This window comes from Maniola jurtina, chromosome 12 (assembly GCF_905333055.1).
Source record: "Maniola jurtina chromosome 12, ilManJurt1.1, whole genome shotgun sequence".
Taxonomy (NCBI): Eukaryota; Metazoa; Arthropoda; class Insecta; order Lepidoptera; family Nymphalidae; genus Maniola; species Maniola jurtina.
Window position 1 is genome coordinate 14962541 of NC_060040.1, and position 16089 is coordinate 14978629.

Sequence of the window (16089 nt, forward strand, 5' to 3'; positions counted from 1 at the left end):
AGAGGTGCGGCTCGACGTCCTCGGAGTACTGGAAGTAGGCTGACACGAGATATAGGAGAGGATGAATCATCATGATAACCCATCGCCGCCCACTACTGAGCACGGGTCTCTTCTCAGAATGATAAAGGTTTAGGCCATAGTCTGCCGCGCTGTAGTTATAAAAGTAGAGAAATTCAATTTTTTTTTGTTCTGCGAAAAAGTACCAGTCATGTTAAGTATGGGTACCTATAATATAGGTAAGTAAAATTATTTTGTATAATCTGATGCATGTGTTTAGGTCCTAAACAGTTCTAGGAAGTTCGTAAGCAAGGCATACTTTTGGGAAAATTGATGGTACAGCGTTTCTTTTTAAAAAAAATTCAGTGCACACGAAGCCGTAGCAAAATCTTCCGCTTTAAAAAGCATTCCGCAAACTGCCGATTATTTGGTGATATTTCCTGGAACGACAGCGATCCATTTTTGCCTTAAGTCTTCATTTTTGGGAAATCTATCGTAAACAGAAAAAAACACTTCCATTAAACAATCAAATTATGGTTACCTTACTACTTCTGTATAGTATAGTACAGAATGTTCGCCATATTGTTTTGCTTGACACCCAGTGTTGTCATCCTATTAATTTAAAAAAATATTTATAATACTTTTTAAACTAAATGATATTTTAATGACATTATAAAATAAAGATAAGGGTATGAAAATTACTGCGAAAACAAAAGAAAGTAATCTTGTTGTTTGAAATTAAATAAACAATGAATAAGAACTTTGTGAGCTACATCATAATTCGTACCATAGAAAATATTTTTTTATGCTTGCAATCCATTAGACAGTGACACACTCCAATTTATAGACCTCTCGCTCGGCTCGTTTTTCCGCTTAGCATAATTGTATTAGAAATTGGACTTTATGCTAATGCAACAGAGTTTATTTTTGCAGGGAATTAAATCTGAAGTGCACAATCATGTTTAGGTAGCACATCTCTGGCAGAAAGTGAAGACATGGCGAAGACCTGTCATTTTAGACTGGGCTGTGATCTATAGAGCGCACTTTGACTTTGCTCAGACTTAAGACACTGTTAAAACGAGACAGCGTTATACCGCTGGCATAAATCTCTTTCGTTTTAACTGAAACTTAAGTCTAAGTAAAGTCAAAGTGCGCTCTATAAACGACCTTAGTTTAATTTAGAGATTGTGTACGACAGAATTAACCATAATTCTATTTGTCTGTCTATCTATCCATCCATTTAACTAATTTTATTTCGACAAAAATTAGTACACAGGTATCCTGGAGAAGTAGTTAGTAGTATCCTGAATATAGTGAGAGTGACATAATTATATACTTTTTATAGTAGAAAATCAAAGAATTCCCACGGGATTCTTAAAGACGTTTTAACTATGGTCGAAGACGTGCACATCAGCAACTATCAATTATCAAATAACAAATGTGTAACCAAAGAGTTAACTCGATGGCCTGATGGCCGATGGCTGAGAAGTAAGATGTACCTATCATGTATTATAGCCATGTAGGTGAGATGCATCACCTCTCAGCCATCAAGCTCGGTGCAAGCATTGAGTCCATTACCTCATTGACTCGAGACAATTGAAAATCGAAAAACATCTCGATGGTATAAATTGAGCGAGAGAATCGTTGACTCGATTGAATGAGCGTAGCGAAAAATCGTATGTCTATGATTGAAATAATGATTCCACCGGGCGCGATCCGGATTACTACAACGTAGTGAATAAAACGTAGGGATTACATACTCTTTCGTAGTGATTACATTTTCTTTGGATTACTATAGTATTTACTGGTCTATACTCTGTGTTGTGTGTTGAAAATGGCTGACTACCCATTGAAAGCGGCTTGCTGTCAAAATATAAAAATACTTGATATTTAACGCGTATGCCATATTTATGTGCAGTTTAAAAGTTTTCATCTATTATTTATAATATTAAACTGAATGAATTCTAAAAGTTTCTTCTCAGATGTCGTAAAAGTCGATAGGCAAAGGTCATTTACACCTTTGCGGGTTTGTTCGTGTCGAGAGTCGCGCATATTAGGGCTCTTACTCGCTCGCGCTGTGCACTGTGTAGAATGAGTGATGAAGGTGACGACTCCCCGCCGCGGCCGAAGCGGAAGATCAAGCGAGTGGTCGTCGTGTCGTCGTCGTCTGACTCGGACAGCGACGAGACGGTCGGCGTGGCGGGGTCGAGGAGGAAGAAGCTGAGGGTATTGCAGTGTAGCTTCTCGCGCGTTACTCGGCCCGGCCGCGATGCGGATGTTCATACTCTGCTGGTTTTCAGATACTCAGCGACGACGACGGGAACGACAGCAGCGGCAGCTCCGTGTTCCGCGCGGGGACGCGGCGCCGGCGCACGCTGCCCAAGCTGAAGGACTCGGACGCCGAGAGCGACAGCTCGGGCTGGGGTTCGGAGCGCTCGGGCGCCGCTCCGGCCGCCGCCAAGCCATCGGGTTTCTCGTCCGACAGCTCGGAGGGCAACTCCGACAAGTGCTCCATATGTCTCCTGCGCTTCACCGATCAAGAAGTGGGGATCCCCGAGAGTTGTGAACACATATTTTGCTTGGACTGTATTTTAGAGTGGTCGAAAAATGTGAACACTTGTCCAGTGGACAGAATGCTGTTTAACTCAATAGTGGTGCGAGCCTGCATGGGCGGCCGAGTGGTACGCACGCAGCCAGTGCAGGTGCAGCGTCGCTCGTCAGTGGACACATTTGTTATGATTGAGGAGCTGACAGTGTGCGAGGTGAGTGGCCAGAAGCTTGCTGGCAGAGCTGAGGCACAACTTCTTTGCTGATAACTACTCCAGCTAAGCTTTATTTATTTTGGTATAACATAATGGTGACACACACTGTGAACATTCTCCCTGTGTTTTCAATATATCAATTTCAATCATTTTGAAGTACATAAAACTGAGTTAGTGTCAATTATTGAATGTGTAACATAATTTATATAGTTAGTATAGTATATCCTAAGTTAAGGTCAAATAATTGTTTTAATTATAATAAGAAAACCAGTCAAGTGTGAGTAGGTTTTGCTCACAGTGGGTTCTGTACCATTAAACAAGGAATACCTAACACTTGTGTAGAACACTGCAAGTAAATGATGGACTGCACCATTTGTATTATATGATTTAGTAAATTATTTTTATCGTGAACACATTTTAATTTTTTTGTGTGATATAACCACAAACTCACGATTTTGGAATTTTTCCATTGTGCTACCTTCCTGCCAAATCTCATGATTCAAGGTCAATGGGAAGTACCTTGACAGACACGACAGTTGGACAGACAGGCAGACAACAAAGTGACCCTATAAGGGTTCTGTTTTTCCTTTTAGGTATGGAACCATAAAAATAGAAATAAATACCAAGAAGCTTATTTTTTGTGAGCCTTTGGTTGTTGCATAACTTATTTATAAGAGGCAGGCTGTGTGTGGAGTGAGAGTGTGTTGTGTTGCAGGTGTGTAGCAGTGCGGAGGGCGAGGAGACCATGCTGCTGTGCGACCGCTGCGACCTGGGCTACCACATGCAGTGCCTCTCACCACCTCTCACCGAGGTACTCTGCTCATTCAATTTAATTAAATAAATAAGTAAAAATAAATATTCTTCTAATTGGGACCATGACTAACTACTAACATATTAACTAAGTAGTAATACTAAGTACAACTAACAGTAACTAATACTAAGTACTCAGCTTAAAAAATAAAGATCACTAAAACTTAATACTAAAAACTTAACACAACTTACCGTGCATTTCAACCGAGTTCCACTTCCAAAGGTATGTGTCAGACTTTGTCTGTGCTTGTGTTAGCTGGCGGTCGTGCTCTGCCTTTTTGGAGTGTTTTTATTTTTGTTAAAACTGACTGGAAAGCACTCTAAGGGGGTGCAGTGCGTATGTCGGCGAGCGCCGGCACAGACGGGGTCCATACTTGTATAGTTTAACTAACTTGTTATAAATTTACAAACTTGACTTTGGCTAATCTTTGTAAAACCAGATGAGAAAAAAAAGAGGTATGTGTCAAACTTGCACCACTACTGTCATAAGTTATCATTTCAGGCGACCTATATGCCCCAGCCATGCCCAGCCCATCTTTAAAAACTGTAGTTAAATCCGAATTACAAGTATGTGAGAGAATCACTAACAAATTCATAAAGTACACTACCTTGTAGGCTGCTGAATGCAAACACTCAGCTTACTGTGAAGGAGGTTGAGGGTGACCGGTGAAGGGAGTTCCAACAAGACAAGAATACAAATTGCTGGACAGTGTGATACTGCTAATGAGGTTCTTTAAATGCACACTAACATAAGTGTTTCATGATTTTATTATTTTATATGCAAATGAAACCTCTTTTAAAAAGTTTTAAAAATGTGTGTAGGGTAATGAAAATTTTGTGTGTGGCATTGAATTATAAATTATAATGTACTAAACTCAGTGGTATGTGGACATTTTCATAAGCTTAGCAATGGTTTAGCACCATTTTTAAATTGTTTAATAAAAAGAAAAGCTACCTACTTGGGTGTGGTACATAAAGTTTGTACCATAACACACTAGAAAATGTAACATACCTAACACACTGGAAATTCTGTAACATACTGGAAATTCTGTAACATACTGGAACTCTGTAAAAGTACTGTATATGAATAAAGGCATAATTATACATGTTCGTTACCAGTTACGCAAAAATTTTATCATTGTAAACCAAACTTAACGTCATTAAAGTATGAAACAAAGACACAAGAAGATTCTTGTGTTTACTTGATTATAGCAAATATTTGAAATATACTTTAACTATTACAATATCTATAACTATAATATGATTAAATTTATTTTCATACAATATAACCATATTAAATAAGAAATATCAACTTAAGACTACAAAATAATTTTAAATTGAATTCCTGATTAAAGAAACAAAGTACACTTAATAAAAAAAATGTAAGCATAGGTTTGTATGAATTATTAATAGCCATGGATTTTTAAGTCTTAAAATAAATTAATCTTTTAATGCGGATAACTTTTGTCAGTCGTAGCACAGACTACGGCCTATGTGGGCTGCCAATAACACAATTGCAAACACCAGTCTCAGTTTTTACCTAGTGCTTCGGTTTAAGTTCAAGTTTGGTGTAAAATGTTCACTTCTTATTAAGTCTGTAATTAAATAAATAAATTATTGGCATATTATTGTAAATTGAATACTTGAAAAGAGCAACCGCCGAGTTTCTTGCTGGTTCTTCTCGGTAGGAACGGCATTCCGAACCAGTGGTAGATTATTTTGACGATTCAAAAGCACTTGTAAAAGTTTAATTGAATAAAAATAATTTGAATTTTGAAATAAAAATAGGTAAAGCAAAAAATCTGAAATCCATGAATTTGTGGGTACATCACAAAAAAAATTAAAATGTGTTCATGAACAAATAATAATAATAATTAGTATTTTCAATTTTCAAAGTAAGAATATTACTATACCAAGTGGGGCTCATATGAAAGGGTTTTACCTGTCTAAAACAAATTTTTATTTATTTTTACGTATAATAGCCTTTTTTTATTTATCTTGCAAAATGCCGGAAAAAATACCTGAGTAAGGAACCTGTAAAGGTACCCGAGTACGATGCGCGGGTCCGACTCGCACTTGGCCGTATTGTGTTTCCGTATTTCCATATTGTGAAATATGTTTTTAGATTCCTCCAGACATGTGGCTCTGTCCCAACTGTCGGGACACCGACGACGCGGCCATCAACCTGTCCGAAGTGGAGGACATCATCGGCGAGTTCCTGGAGACGTCGCCGCCCACAGCGCCGCGCCCCTCCGCGCTGCGCCGCGCCCCGCGCGCCGCGCGCCGCTCGCTGCGCCGCCTTGACCAGCCCTCCACGTCGCGCGCCGCGCCCGCCGCCGCGCCCGCCGCGGCCCGGCGCCGGCCCACCGCCCGGCGGAAGTACAAGCGGAGAAGAGCCAAGACGGTAGTCATAGAGTATGAAGTGCAAGAGAATGGCAAGTTTCCCATCACGAAAAAGGTCACGAGGAAGGTGAAGAAGAGAAGGGTACGTACCGACCGAGCGGCGGAAGACGTTCGCGCGAGGGAGCTGTGTCATGAGCCGTCTCGTTGCAGGTCAAGCGGCGGCAGCCGCGCACGGCGGCGCGGCGCTCGCACGTGCTCGCCAGCGTGCGCGCGCGCCTCGCCACGCTGCACGCCGAGCCGGCCCTCGCGCCCGCGCCCGCCGGCGCGCTGGCCGTGAGCCGCCGCCGCGCCGGCATCCCGACGCTGAGTCTGCTCGGCGATCCCAACGAACTGGACTACTTCTCCGACGACGGCGACGCCGTCTCCGAGGACGCCGCCGCAGCGGTCGCGCGCCGTCCGGCCGCCGCGCTCAGCGCCTACCGTCAGGCGCGCCGCAAGCTGGCGGCCGCGCCGTCCCCGCCGCACGCCGCCGCCGCGCCCGACCTGCTGGCCGACATCCTGGAGCGCCAGACGCTGCTGCACTCCAAGCGCGCCGTGCTGCGCCTCTCCGCCGACGGTGCCGTAAGCGTGCAGCTGCCGCCCGCCGCGCCGCCGCGCGCCGACCGTGTGGACCCGGCCACGGCGAGCGCGCCCGCGCGCCAGGCGCCTTCGCACCCGGGTGGTGGGCGCGCCGGCGGCTGGGGCGGCGGCTACCGCGGCGCCTACCGCCGTGACCAGACCGCCGACTTCAACCGCGGCGGCGGCTACGACGCGCCGGCTGCGCGCGCCGGGCTCGGTGGCTACGGCGGCGCCAGCGACGCGCGCCGCGACGACGTCGACTACTACGACTCGTTCCCGCGCCGCCCGCAGTACGCGTCCGACGATGCCTTCTTCGGCCGCCGGCGCCCGGCGCCCGAGCCGCGCCCCTTCCCCGTGCAGCGCGCCGCCGACCAGACGCCGGCGCGCTACGGGCCCGGTGCATGGCAGCCCTACGCACCGCGCGCTGACGCGCCGCCTGCGCAGGCGCGCCACTCGTTCGGCGGCTTCGAGAATCCCGTAGACATGCGCATGGGCCAAATGCCGCCGACAAGCCCGGTCGCGGACGCCTTCGCGCGCCGTGCCGCGCCGCCGGCGTATCGCCCTCTCGCCGAGCCACCCGTGTTCAGCTTCCCGAAGACGGCGGAGCCTGACCGCTCGGAGGACGAGCGCAGCGACTCCGGTCTCGTCATCGACACGGAGAAGTACGACCCCACCGAGCCCACGCACGACGACGACGACAGCGGCGACGACGCCGCGCCCGCGCCGCCCACGCCGCCCGCGCCGCCGCCGCCCGCGCTGACGCCGCCCGGCCTCGACCTCGCCGCCGGCGTGCTGGACTCGGCGGTGCGCCAGGTGCTGAGCGAGCACCGCAGCGCGCTGGCACCCGCCGCCGAGCGCAGCGACGACGAGTCGGATGGTGACTGCCCCAACTTCTCCATCTACTCCGCGGCCAGCGTGCACATCGCCAGCAGCAGCGCGCTGAACGATGACGCGGCGAGCGCGCGCGCGCCCGACGGCCTCGCGAACCTCGTACAGCAGGACGACTCGCCGCCATCGCGCTCGCCGGCCACGCCCGACGAACGCACGCCGCCCACGCCCGACGAGCGCACGCCGCCCACGCCTGACGAGCGCACGCCGCCCGACACCGCCGCCTCCGGTGATGACTATGATGAGAAGAAGAAATCCGAGGAGGAGTACAAGGAGAAGGTGTCCAAGCGATGCCCCATCACGGTCAACAAGCGCGATCCCATCAAAATAAAACTGAACACACCCTCTCTGATCAAGAGGCAGATCACGCTGTACGACGACGAGGAGGCCAGCCAGGACGCCGACGACGCGCCCGCCCAGCCCCAGCCCTCCGGAGTTAGCGCGCTGGAGAAGGAGGCCGTCGAAAGAGTCGACGACGAAACTAAACTGAAGGGTGCCAGCGACGAATGCGACGAAAGTATTCAGAGTTTGAACAAGTCAAGTTTCAAAGATAACATAAATGGCGACAGTCAATACGAGAAAGCAGCTTCCCCCCGAGTCGAGGAGCCTGCCGAGTCCGAGGAGCGCGCCCGACACGAACACGACGAAGACAAGGTCGATTTTGAGAAGGCCGAGGAGAACAACAATGAAAATTTAGCAAACGACAAGACGGACGACGCGGCGGGCGAGGGCGACGACGCCGGCGACTCGTCCTCGCGCGAGCCGGAGTCGGAGCCTCGCTCGCCGCACTCGGCGCACTCGCCGCGCTCGCCGCACTCGCCTCGCGCCGAGCGCGAGGACGACGCCGTGGAGAAGATGACCGAGTCCATCAGCGAGACGGAGGACGAGCGCAGCTACACGCCGTGTCTCGACGAGAACCGGCCGGCCGAGGACGCGCTGCGCGACACCGAGCTCATCTCCGACGACGACGCGCTGCCGTCCGAGCCCGAGGCGCCCGCGCCCGCCGCGCCGCGCCGCCGCCAGCCCGACAAGAAGAAGAAGAAGAAGGACTCCAAGCGCGAGCCCAAGGACAAGGCCAAGGCCAAGAAGAAGGCCGACGTGGCCTTCAAGAAGCTCAGCAAGAGCGGCAAAGAGCGCAACTACCGCGAGCGCGAGCGCGACGACAAGCGCGAGCGCCGCTCCGCCGACGCCGAGCGCGCGCGCCGCCGCCGCGACAAGCGCAAGGACCTCGAGCGCTACGACGTGCGCTCCGTTGTGTCCGAGAAGCGCCGCAAGCTCAAGGACGCCTTCGGCCGCGACGTGTCGCCGCGCGCGCGCTCGCCCTCGCCCTCGCCGCCGCCGCGCTCTGCATCGCCCGCGCGCCGCTCGCCGTCCCGCCGCTCCTTCTCCCGCCGCTCGCCCTCCCGGCCGCGCCGCTCGCTCTCCCGGCCGCGCCCGTCGCCCGCGAGGCTCCGGCGATCCGCGTCGAAGGTCCGCCGGTCGCTCTCGGGATTCCGCCGGTCACCGTCCCGGGGAAGGAAGTCGCCCGCGAGGCTTCGGCGGTCCATCTCCCGGCGCCGATCGCCCTCCCCGCCGCGCCGGTCGCCGTCCCGCGGTCGCCGCTCCGCGCTCGGCCGCAAGTCCTCCTCGCGCCGCGGCAGCGTACCGCGTGCGCGCTCGCCCTCCCCGCCCCGCGCCCGCCGCTCGCCGCCCCGCTCTCGACGCTCCGCGTCGCCCCTGCGCCGCCGCTCCGCGTCACCCGCGCGCCGCCGCTCCGGCACGCCGTTGCTGTCCCCGCGCCGCCGCAAGCGTCGCCGCTCCGCCTCGCCCGCCGCACGCAGCCCGCCGCGTCGCACGACCAAGAAGAAGAAGCGCGCCCGGGCAACACGCCGCGCTCCGCCATCGCCCGCACGCAAACGGCGACGCACCGTCAGCCGCGGCGCGTCGCCGTCGCCCGCGTCACGGCCACCGTCGCCGCGCACGCCGCCGCCCGAGCCCGCGCCCTCGCCGTCGCCGCGCCGCCGCCGCGACCCCGAGCGGCGGCGGCGCGTGCGCGACGCGGTCGGGCCCTCCAAGGAGGTGTTCACGTCGGGCGACAACATCCTCGTCAGCGTGAGCTTCAAAGAGCAGGAGCGCGGCGAGGAGGGCGCGCGCCGCCGCCGCCGCGACTCGCGCCGCGAGCGCCGCCGCCGCCGCCGCCTGGCCGCCGCGCCTGATGACGCGCCCAAGCCCGTGGCCATCATCGACCTGGAGCGCTCGCCCTTCCGCGAGCTCACGCCGTCGCCCAGAAACGTGATCGTGCTGAGCGACAGCGAGCCGGGCGAGCCGCCCGCCGCGCCGCCCGCGCCCGCGCCGCCTCCCGAGCCGGCCGCGGGGCCCAAGACGCCGCCCGAGCCCGCCGCGCCCGCGCCCGCGCCCTCGCCCGCGCCCGCCGCTGCACCCTCGCCCGACGCCTACGACCCGTTCGAGCCCACGCGCTCGCCGTCGCCGCCCGCCGCCGCGCCGCCGTCGCCCGCGCGCCCGCACATGACGCTGGAGGCGGCGCAGCGCAGCAACCTGTCGGCCGACGACGTGCTGGCGCGCCGCCCGCTCACGCCCGTGGAGAAGGTGATGGCGCTGCTGCAGTCGACGCGCGACGCGGAGGAGGCGGAGGCGCCGCCCGCGCCCCGCATCGTGCTGCCGTCGCCCACGCGCGCGCCGCCCAAGCTGTTCCCGGGCAAGCCTTCGCCCATCAAGTCCAACCCCGTCAAGCCCATGCAGGCGGCGCGCCTGCCGCGCGACGACGGCGCCTCGCCCTACTCGCCCGGCTCCAGCGACTTCGGCGAGCTGTTCGAGCCGCCGCCGCGCCGCGCCGTGCGCCGCAAGCGAGGTACGCCGCCCGCCGCGCCGCCCCCCGCCCCGCTCCCCGCCCCGTCCACACTCACCGCCCGCTCTCTGTGCAGGTAAAACGCAGGTGGGCGTGAAGCTGGACGACGACAACCTGAAGATCCTGGACGAGCTGCCCAGCTCGGCCGTGGAGCTGCAGGTCAAGAGCAAGGTGGGTTGGCGCGAACCGAGCCAACTTGAAGTAATACTCCGTTTTGTTTTACCTTCCTTTGTAACGTTGCATGCGACCGAGCCTAGCGGGATGTATTTTCTGAAAAACGTTCCGACTCGATAGACACGATCAAGCCAAAATACAGTTCAGTACCATACCGGTGCAACCACGGTCAACTGACCTCGCATCGCAAATTATATACCCAGGATATATATTTTATATTTTTTTTTAGTTTTTCAGAAAATAGGTCCAAAAAAGGTTTTCATTGACCAATAGTACATTACTGCAGGGCCAGCAAAAGAGGCATTGGTGGACGAACGTAAATCAACATGCTAAATTTGGGCCGAGGCGCACATACGTAAGCCCATCAATGCCTAGTTCATTTTTTTTTCATAAATAGCTTTCTATTTACAAGCCAGTTCGTTTAAATAAAACCTTTGATAAATTACCTACTTGGTTGCCATGTTTCGGAGGAAAAGATTGTACCTTTTTCAGACACACACACACACGATATATGAGTTTACTATGTAATTTATATGGCCGCTAAACCACGACAGATATGGATTTTCACACACTCTTGCCGGCCGCTGCTTGCATGTATAGTATAAGGTTGTCAAAATAATACTGGTAGTGGTCCCTACGTAGCAGTAACACCTGCCCAAGGAAATGAGCGTGTGATGTTACTGTAAAACCAACGTGTTAGTGATAACTTATAAACAAACGTTTTGTTTTTCTTCTTTCCAAAAGTTCGAACTACGTAAATCCTAGGAATTTCCCGTAAAACCTAAAATTTATCAGTCTTAATTGTAAAAGTCGGAAGTGTTCTTGGACAGTAATTAGTCGTTAATTGCAGGCTTTTACCAGCATTTACTTGGTGCCTCAGAGACGCAAATAAGTTTGAATGGGCATTTTTTTAAATGGTTTACGCCAGAAGACTCGCTCCGTCGTTCCTTCGTTCAGCTTTATCTGCTCTACCATGGTTTCACCGCGGATGTCGTTGGCTCGCTAGCTCGCCCTTCCCTTTCATTTCACCCAGGGCTTCCTTCGCGAGAGGCTTCGCGCTTTACAAAAATAAAACATAGACTACAGGCCCATGTTCAAAAATGGATGGGTCATATGAACCACCAGGTGACGTATACAGGACGATATTAGAGCATAAAATAATAAGATTCAGCACTATGCCGTCACTTGTAAGCTGTCCAACAGAGTGCTGGTGAGAATTCAAAAGTGCAGGTAGAGTGAGTACATTTTGGTCATATATTTTTGTACGGCATTTTTACCATCGATAGATCCATGAAAAATAATAAGAAAGCGCGCAGTGCCGTAAAAAAATGGTGCGCCACAAAGTCAGTAAATTTTTTGATTTTCTTACAATTTCCAGGGTAAATTTGGTCATTTAATTCTGTACGGCACTAGTTTCATACTGTTTCAATACAGCCTCTAATCCATTATTCCGCAACGCCGTACAAAAATCATGCGACAAGGGGAAAAAATTGAGGGTAGCAACCCCCTCTCTTTCCGTGGTCCAGGGGATGATTTGAAACAACATAAAATTAATTTATTTTGAAAGTGTTTTATGCATAGATAATATTTTTTTACATGCCGTACATTTTCGTTGGTCCAAAGGTTTGTAGGGGATGTGGATATTATATACACACCCGTTCACTTCAGTTAGACGGCATAGTGATTTTATCATATTATCAATTGTTCTCTTCAAAAATATGTTAATGCCGTACAGTATCAGATGGCCAAGTACTACACCCTTAAAATGGTAGCGTCATTTTCATCAGCCTAAAAGATATGGTCTGCATTAAAATGTACGGCATAATTTTTTCCTAATTTATTTATCTTAATACTATTTAAAACAAGGGAAAAGCTTAGAAAATTGCTATATTTTATTAATCTATGAATATTTAAACTTTTGCAATAATTTGAAAAATTTCAGTTTTTGTATTTCTCTATATTTTTTTTAGAACAGTTTCTTTTGAACGGCAATACTATATAACAATAGTATTTTACACTATCATGTTAAAAAAAAGTTGCCGTACAGATTCAAATGATTTTACAGCTTTAAAAATTAAGTATACCATGAAATTAAGATAATTATTGATACACATTCAAATGAACACTAATTTTTTGACGGCATTATTTTTAATAGTACTTTTGAGTGCTAGATAATGTTTTGGAACCAAAGCCGTACTTTCTCAAATCACCCCCCGGACCACGGAAAGAGAGGGGGTTGCTACCCTCAATTTTTTCCCCTTGTCGCATGATTTTTGTACGGCGTTGCGGAATAATGGATTAGAGGCTGTATTGAAACAGTATGAAACTAGTGCCGTACAGAATTAAATGACCAAATTTACCCTGGAAATTGTAAGAAAATCAAAAAATTTACTGACTTTGTGGCGCACCATTTTTTTACGGCACTGCGCGCTTTCTTATTATTTTTCATGGATCTATCGATGGTAAAAATGCCGTACAAAAATATATGACCAAAATGTACTCACTCTACCTGCACTTTTCAATTCTCATCAGCACTCTGTTGGACAGCTTACAAGTGACGGCATAGTGCTGAATCTTATTATTTTATGCTCTAATATCGTCCTGTATACGTCACCTGGTGGTTCATATGACCCATCCATTTTTGAACATGGGCCTGTAGTCTAACACTTTGTATGCAAATTGCTGGAGTCGGGGTGCTGAGATTTCTTTCTGGTTCAGTTATTCTTCAGATCTTTGCATGTCTCTGAGGTAAAGTCTAGGATTTACCGCATGAGCAATGCCGGTGAAAGTCCTACCATTTACCATTATGGCTTGGTCAATCTTAGGTTTCACCGTAGTTGGGGGTTTACAGTAGCATATAGTTTTAAAGTCGTATTTGTGTGGCATCAGACGACGAAGCATGTGTGAGCAACATTAGCAGAGGCTTGCCTCCACACTCGGCCCACTCGCGATACACAAACAACAACAAGCTTACTTCGCTATAAGCCGCCAAACCAAACAAATCTGTATGGCAGCACTGCAGCATGCGCCGCCCGCCCCCCGACCTCCTACCCCCGACCTCCGCCCCGCGACAACGTGTTTCCCTTCACACCTGAGCATCCTCAGCAAATGTAGACTACACTGTTTTTGTTCGAGTTTGTTTTAAAAGTTTTGTGGTGCGTATTGTTTGCTTGCTTTTCCTGCTTGTTTAGTAGCGAGGGCGGGCGGTGCGTAACGCATTCTGCACGTGGTACCACACACGCTTGACTGTTTTGGCGAATTATAGTTAATTAAACTTGTTGTTCTTTGGACATCGTAAACTACAGTACTACCACTTTTATAAGTTACGCTGATGTACCTGCGCAGAAATCTTATTTTTGAATAGCGCAAAAATATCTTAAGCAATAATAGCGCACGTTCAGCTACTGGTTTAATTATATCGCGATAGCACCAGTCTCTGAAAGTTGTTCTTCTGTTTGAACTGTTAATTGCTGTGCATTCGGTTTTAGTCCGCGTTGGGTTGCGCTTTTCTGCACAATCGTATTTTGCCAATGCGACTTGTGGTAGTACTGTAAATCCGACCCGTCGCCGTGCTCACCTCGACTATACCTGTTCATGTATCCTCAGTTCCTCAAGAAGCTGAACCGGCAGGAGCGCGTGGTGGAGGAGGTGAAGCTGGTGCTCAAGCCGCACTACAATAAGAAGCGCGTCACCAAGGACGAGTACAAGGACATCCTGCGGCGCGCCGTGCCCAAGGTACTCTCTCACACCAGCTCGTTGGCTGTTTAGCGCAGATCCTCGAGTGGAGGCGGCACGCGGCAGAGGAGCTCCTGAATGAGGGAGCGACCTCCGCAGCGCAATCAAAGTACGCTAGCTAAAGCTGAATAAAAGGACGACGGAGCGAATCTTCGGGCTTATTTAAGAAACTTGTGTCGTTCCTCATGCTCCAACTGCTTGGAGCATTGCAATTGTAATGATATATGGAGTGCGAGGAGTATTAGGTGACTGTATTGCAATCAGCTGGGATTTGGAAGTACTCCAGTTGGGGAAGGAGTCTTTTAGCATTGAAGTTGGCTAACAGAACAACGTTTATGTAAGTTATCTTGGCCTCGATTAGGCAAAAAGGGGTAAAGATGAAAATCGCCGGTAACGTATACACAAATCGTTTCGTGAACCGACAGCGACCGCGCACCATTCCAAATGAGCTCGCTTCCCGCTTCCATCTTAGACTGCATCGTTCCTTCTCCAACTGTAAACATGAGTTTGTAATCGCAAATTTTAATGTAATATAATTTCATTTATGGTTCTTGCGATTTGTACTCTAATAGGTTTTGATTCCCATGAATATCAAAATATGCGCCATAAACGGCCACATCGTTTATTTGTGTTGACTTAGAACTAGAAGCTTGATTTTTTTTTCATAACTGCTACGGATTGTAGACTTGAGTGATTAACCCATTTCCGCCCCACTGCTGAGTACGGGTCTCCCTTCAGAATGAGAAGGGTTTAGGCCATAGTCTGCCATGCCGGCCCAATGCGGATTGGCGGTCTTTACACACGTTTGAGAACATGGATAACTCTCAGGCATGCCGGTTTCCTCACGATGTTTTCCTTCACCATTAAAGCAAGTGATATTTAATTGCTTAAAACGCACTTAACTGAAAAGTTAGTGGTGCGTGCCCGGGATCGAACCCCCGACCTCCGACTAGAAGGCGGACGTTCTAACCACTAAGCTATCACAGCTTTGTACACAGACCTGAGTATTTCATATGAATTTCAACTCGATACCTCCACGCGTTCCAAAGAAACTAGTTCTTGACAGTCAGTCGAAGTGATCCTATAAGGGGTTTTGAGGTTCAGAACACAAAATTGTGTAACCTTGTGCAATGAGTGGTTCGTTTGCAGATCTGTCACAACAAGTCCGGCGAGATCAACCCCACCAAGATACAAGCGCTCGTGGAAGCGTACGTCAAAAAGTTCAGGAAAAAACATAAACTCGGAGTAGCGTAGTGAGTGCACCGGACCTTGTGCGAGACAGCCCCGCGGCGGAGTAGTCATAGCTAATGTAATGAAGTACGTGGTAGAATCTATCAAATTATTGTAATTATAATTTATCTGCGTACAATGTATTTTACTTAAATTTTTATTTAATTAAAAATAATTATTATTATATAGATTTAATTAAATCATGTCAATATTTTTTTCTACTTATCTCTAAAATCCACAAATTCTCGTACCGTCCTAACCAAAAACTAGCCTATGTAGCCTTATTATATATTATTTCTACCAGATTTCCTCAAAATAGGTTAAGTGGATGAGCCGTGAAAAGGTAGAAGTCCTAGCTGATGCCTGCGACTTTGTCCGCGCGGATTTCGATTTTCAAAAATCCCATGGGAACTCTAGATTTTCCGGGATAAAAGATAGCCTCCAGGCCTTTAACTAAATCAATGTAAAAAATCAGGCCAATCCGTTGCTTCGTTGCGGGATGATTGAACAACAAACAACCACATTTCCGCATCACACTTCACACTAATATTATAAAGGCGAAAGTTTGTGTGTATGTGTGTGTGTGTTTGTTACTCTTTCACGCAAAAACTACTGGACGGATTTGGCTCTTTGGAATGGAGATAGATAATATCCAGGATTAGCAAAGAGTTCCCACGGGAATTCGGA

General features: G+C 49.6%; 1 protein-coding gene across 4 annotated transcripts; it reads left to right on the forward strand.

Moving 5' to 3' along the window:
- Positions 1 to 1824: 1824 nt before the first annotated feature.
- Positions 1825 to 15610, forward strand: LOC123870202 (PHD and RING finger domain-containing protein 1). Of its 4 annotated transcripts, none has more exons than XM_045913402.1 (10): positions 1825 to 2223; positions 2298 to 2759; positions 3475 to 3570; positions 5695 to 6054; positions 6123 to 7245; positions 7279 to 8180; positions 8244 to 10266; positions 10340 to 10464; positions 14044 to 14172; positions 15322 to 15610. In XM_045913402.1, the coding sequence occupies exons 1-10, from the start codon at positions 2089 to 2091 to the stop codon at positions 15424 to 15426; spliced, it is 5460 nt and encodes a 1819-aa protein (XP_045769358.1). In that variant the 5' UTR covers positions 1825 to 2088; the 3' UTR covers positions 15427 to 15610. The 4 variants fall into 4 exon arrangements, with proteins under 4 accessions (XP_045769358.1, XP_045769359.1, XP_045769356.1 ...); XM_045913403.1 differs by having other exon boundaries at positions 6123 to 7020; positions 7063 to 8180; XM_045913400.1 differs by having other exon boundaries at positions 6123 to 8180.
- Positions 15611 to 16089: the final 479 nt, after the last annotated feature.

Bases quoted from the DNA above. Each gene is read 5' to 3' on its own strand.
- LOC123870202 (XM_045913400.1), top strand. From the start codon at position 2,089: ATGAGTGATGAAGGTGACGACTCCCCGCCGCGGCCGAAGCGGAAGATC. The intron at 2,760-3,474 runs GTGAGTGGCCAG...GTTGTGTTGCAG, and splicing joins AGGAGCTGACAGTGTGCGAG to GTGTGTAGCAGTGCGGAGGG. The intron at 14,173-15,321 runs GTACTCTCTCAC...GTTCGTTTGCAG, and splicing joins TGCGGCGCGCCGTGCCCAAG to ATCTGTCACAACAAGTCCGG.